Source organism: Anarrhichthys ocellatus, unplaced genomic scaffold, assembly GCF_004355925.1.
Source record: "Anarrhichthys ocellatus isolate YVR2014 unplaced genomic scaffold, GSC_Weel_1.0 scaffold3733, whole genome shotgun sequence".
In the NCBI taxonomy this organism is placed as follows: Eukaryota; Metazoa; Chordata; class Actinopteri; order Perciformes; family Anarhichadidae; genus Anarrhichthys; species Anarrhichthys ocellatus.
In genome coordinates, this window is record NW_022283707.1 from 385 (window position 1) to 4,732 (window position 4,348).

Consider the following 4,348-nt stretch of genomic DNA (forward strand, 5'->3'; position numbering starts at 1 on the left):
ATTAAATTAGATGAATTCATGGTTTCATAACAAGCAGTTCATGCTTTAAACACATTCATTCATTCACTCATTCATATCCACCAAAGAGCCAAATGAACATTCATGTTATGATTTCACTCTTTCAGAATAAAAGTCAATGTTTCAAAGTAAAGTAAAGAAAGGTGTTGAAGCTCCATGTTTCCTCTTGTGGTTTGAAGCGTGTTGATGAAGCGTGTTGATGAAGCGTGTTGATGAAGCACAATCACTGATTGGACTTTTGATTAGCAATGTTGTTATTTCCCTCCATGCTTCTCCTTTAATCTTAATCTGATTGGACAGCTTAACGAGGTAAGACGCCTTATTGCTTTTCATCCTGTCTTCTTTTACACCAGATTAGTGACACCAAACACACACACATTAGCACTGGTGTCTGTTAGCTTAGCATCACCGAGCCTCAGCTTGTATTAGCATTACAAACCCAGAATGTTTTTAACATCACTTCCTGCTCTTCTGAAGGTTACTATTAATATAAATTATTATTATTATTATCATGAATCTTACTTTCTTTAGTTTCTCTGGATAAATGACGTGTGATCTTATTTCTTAGTCTCCGTTCAGCAGGAAGCTTCACCAGGACTCCATTAGTTTTATTTCTAAAGCTGATGATCTGAATAACATCCAACATGACATCATGTGTTTGATGTGTGAACACTACCACTGATATCTGAGTGTTTTAGTCACAATGTTGAGTTTAACTTCTCTCCACTGAACCGTTTTGATGTAAAAGTGATAACGAGGAGCAACAATCAACGTGTTTCCTGGTGAAATGATGACATGAAGGTCCAGTGAGGTTAAATGTTCTAAACTCAACGTCTCGGTGGAGCAGCAGGTTCTCAGGGAGTCCCGAGGTTCTTCAAACACGCTAGAACAGAAAACGCATGCAGGTCAAAAGAGAAGTTAGAATATATAATGTATATTAATATATGATATTAATTTGCTCCTCAGACGGTTCATGAGCTTTAAGTGGAAACATGGACGTGTTGTATGCTCACGTTGAAGCTGCGAGTTGATGTTCAGACATCAGGTGAAGTTCACCGTCGGTTCTCATTTGTCCGATTATTCCGACACCAAGTGAACGCAGCGCAGACGTCTCACCATGTAATGTTGATGAAAGTTAAAGATAGTTTGTTTATGATTCAGATCCAAATGTGTTCTTCATCAAATTAATATAAAATCTTTATGTTATGTCATTTTATTTTTGAGAGAAGATGGAGTCAGACACGACCTTTGACCTTTACATTAACTGTTGGTAGGTTAAGGGGACAGGTAGCATTAGCATCTAAAACACACACAGTCAGAGCTGAGCTGCTGTCAGCAGTCATTAGTTCATTCCATTTCCATTTGTTCCTCGCTGTCAATCATGTAGAGAGAGTGTGTGTGTGTGTGCGTGTGTGTGTGACGAGACACAAAACAACCACAAAGACACAAAACAACCACAAAGAGACACAAAACAACCACAAAGAGAGACAAAACAACCACAAAGAGACAAAACTACAACAAAAAGACAAAACACCTCAACTACTGTCAGCCCCACGTTTAAAATTAGCTTGTAAAAAACAAAGAAGTCCAAAATGTTTACAAACCAACTGTAAACTGCATCAGAAGTAATATTTCACTGTAGATCTTTCGGGGAGTGAACGTGTTGTTTCAGCACGTACTTTCACTCTGAACACGGTATAAAAACAGACGTGTTTAGACGCCTCTGGCTTCTCTCTGAGCCTCCTTTTCATAATTGGACTTAATCATCTGCTCTGACCATAAAAGCAGCGCCTGTGTGTTCAGGGAGAGAACGGAAATCAAACACATCCTCTGCATTATTTATGGAGTCGTTCACTGAGTTTCATCATCTGCATCTGTTCTCTTTAAACAATCTCTCCTTCTTTCTGCCTTTTCAGAGCTTCTTTGAGGGACAGTCGGCTCCGTGGGATTCGGCCAAAAAGGACGAGAACCGCATGAAGAATCGCTACGGAAACATCATCGCCTGTAGGTACCCACCCACTGTGTCTAAAGCCAGGCTCAAGGGCACTGTGGAAGCCTCACTGTGGTAGAACAGATAAATAATATTACTCATATTTAATTAATAAACCTAACGTGATGTTGTTGGTCTTGGTTTGGCTCTTGACTTCGGTTCAACCAGCTGAAGTCAGACAGGAAACACACCATCAGGCTGATCTCATGTCAGTTCATATCATCACACAGCTCCAGGTCTCAGAGACACAACATGTTACCGCTGAAGCTAATGTGCTAACGTCCCAGAAAGTTACTGCTGACAGCTGCTCACTTTCAGCTGCTGGCTGACAGCAACACACACACACACTCACTCTCTCTGTCCTGTGGTGCTGTAATTATGCTAATGAGGTGTGATGGAGGCCGAGGCTATGGTGGCCTGCAGGGACACACTTCGTATTCACACCAGCCGTTAAAACACCCACACACACACACACACACACGCACACACACACACACACACAGGTCTGTTTGTTGGTGTGTGTCCTGTTAACAGTGTGTGACAGCAGTGACAGCCAATCAGCTGCAAGAATGACACCGGCTGACAGCGACTTGTGAATTAATTTGTCTATTGATTTATTTATTATATTTTTTTAGATTTGACAGAAACAGAAAACAAACAGAAATCAAATCAATGGATACAAAATAAACTTGTGAACTTATTTACGTTTATTGTTTTTGAACAGCCTCCAAACAACATGCATGTACAAAAACATTAATCAAACCATTATATACACTTCATCATCAGCAACACATTATTACAAAAACATAATCCACAATAGATCAATTCAAAATACAAGAATATAAATATGACATGTTGTACTTGTACTAGTACAGCCTTTAATAAAGTAATAAAGTAATAATGTACTAAGAGGAATCTGCTCACTTCGGTTAATGTTACGAAGTTAGAAACATCAGCTGTTCAACCCTCCAAACAATAACAAACATCTGGATAGTGCTAATAAAATGAATACATATACAAATGAATAACGGACAAGTTACAGAAATATTACACACGTTATTTTCACTTACAGTTGTTTCATTTATATCAGAACTGTATTCACCTGAATAGCTTAGAACCAGGGTTATTAATGTAACCTAAAAAGATGAAATAGTGGCGAACCACAGTTTAATTTCAAACGTGGACGTTTAAAGACGACGTCTGCAGGTATTCATCATCTATAATCAGTCTATTAACATGTAATAACTGGTTAATAACAGAAATGTGTGTTTATAAATCTTAAATCCTCTTGTAGACAGACAGCTGTATGAAATATTAATATTATATCTTATAAGTTAGTAAGCATTAATCTGTTTATAACTACGTTACAGTCTGATATTTCTATTCTAAATAATTAATAATAAATACAAAATAATTAGTCAACCAATCAATGGACAGAAATACAAACTGCAACTATTTTTCTGGTTGATTGATCGTCATTCAGTTTTAACACCGTGTGCTTTTTATTTATTGACGAAAGTTTCACGTTTCTATCAAATTGAGAACAAAGGCATAATAAATGTGTGTGATAATGAGACATAATTAATCTCTGTTTGTTTAATGAGATTATTACATGAGAGACAATGTATTCATTTATTAGTAGCAGCTCATTAGAGGTGATTATATTCAGCTTCACCACGGCAACAAGCTCACCAATTAACGTGTGTGTTCCAGACGACCACTCTCGTGTGCGTCTGCAGCCTCAGGACGGAGACGGCGGCTCTGACTACATCAACGCCAACTATGTGGACGTGAGTGACACACACACACTTTACTTTAGTTCCTTTAAAAGGTCGATCTGTAACGTCCTGTTTCCATGACGACGGTGGTCATCAGTCACCTGCTGTTGACTGTAAACACACTCGCTGAGAAGATGTGTGTTCACCAGCATCATGAGGCCATTTTGAGCTGCTCCATTTCTTACATTTCTTAAATTGTTTATTTGGTATTTTGGTGCTCAACAATAAACAGAAAAGACAAAAGTTCTACAAAGAGTCCAGAGAGGAATATTTGATTTGTAGGATCAGCTTCTCTTCAGCTGGAAGTTAGGTAATGTGTCCATGATGATGATGATGATGATGATGATGATGATGATGATGATGGACCGGACATGTCACTGACAGCTGTTCCTCCTCGGTTCTCTTCAGGGCTACCACAGACCGAACCACTACGTCGCTACTCAAGGTAAGAAGTGAAACACTGTCTTCTGATGTTGCTCTCTGTGTCCTCAGAGTAACAACACTCCAACTGAACTCTAGGGTCTGTAGTAACAACACTCTAACTGAACCCTAGGGTCTGTAG

At 38.7% G+C, this 4,348-nt stretch overlaps 1 protein-coding gene across 2 annotated transcripts; it reads left to right on the plus strand.

Annotated features, from left to right (window-relative positions):
- Positions 1–316: 316 nt before the first annotated feature.
- On the plus strand, positions 317–4,342 carry LOC116379118 (receptor-type tyrosine-protein phosphatase mu-like). 2 transcript variants are annotated; one of them, XR_004212380.1, is made up of 4 exons: positions 317–327; positions 1,935–2,022; positions 3,722–3,798; positions 4,195–4,342. XR_004212380.1 is itself a non-coding variant. In XM_031841046.1 (3 exons), exons 1-3 carry the CDS (start codon positions 1,860–1,862, stop codon positions 4,240–4,242), a joined length of 288 nt encoding a protein of 95 aa, XP_031696906.1. In that variant the 5' UTR covers positions 1,511–1,859; the 3' UTR covers positions 4,243–4,342. The 2 variants fall into 2 exon arrangements, 1 of the variants encoding a protein (XP_031696906.1); XM_031841046.1 differs by lacking the exon at positions 317–327 and having other exon boundaries at positions 1,511–2,022.
- Positions 4,343–4,348: the final 6 nt, after the last annotated feature.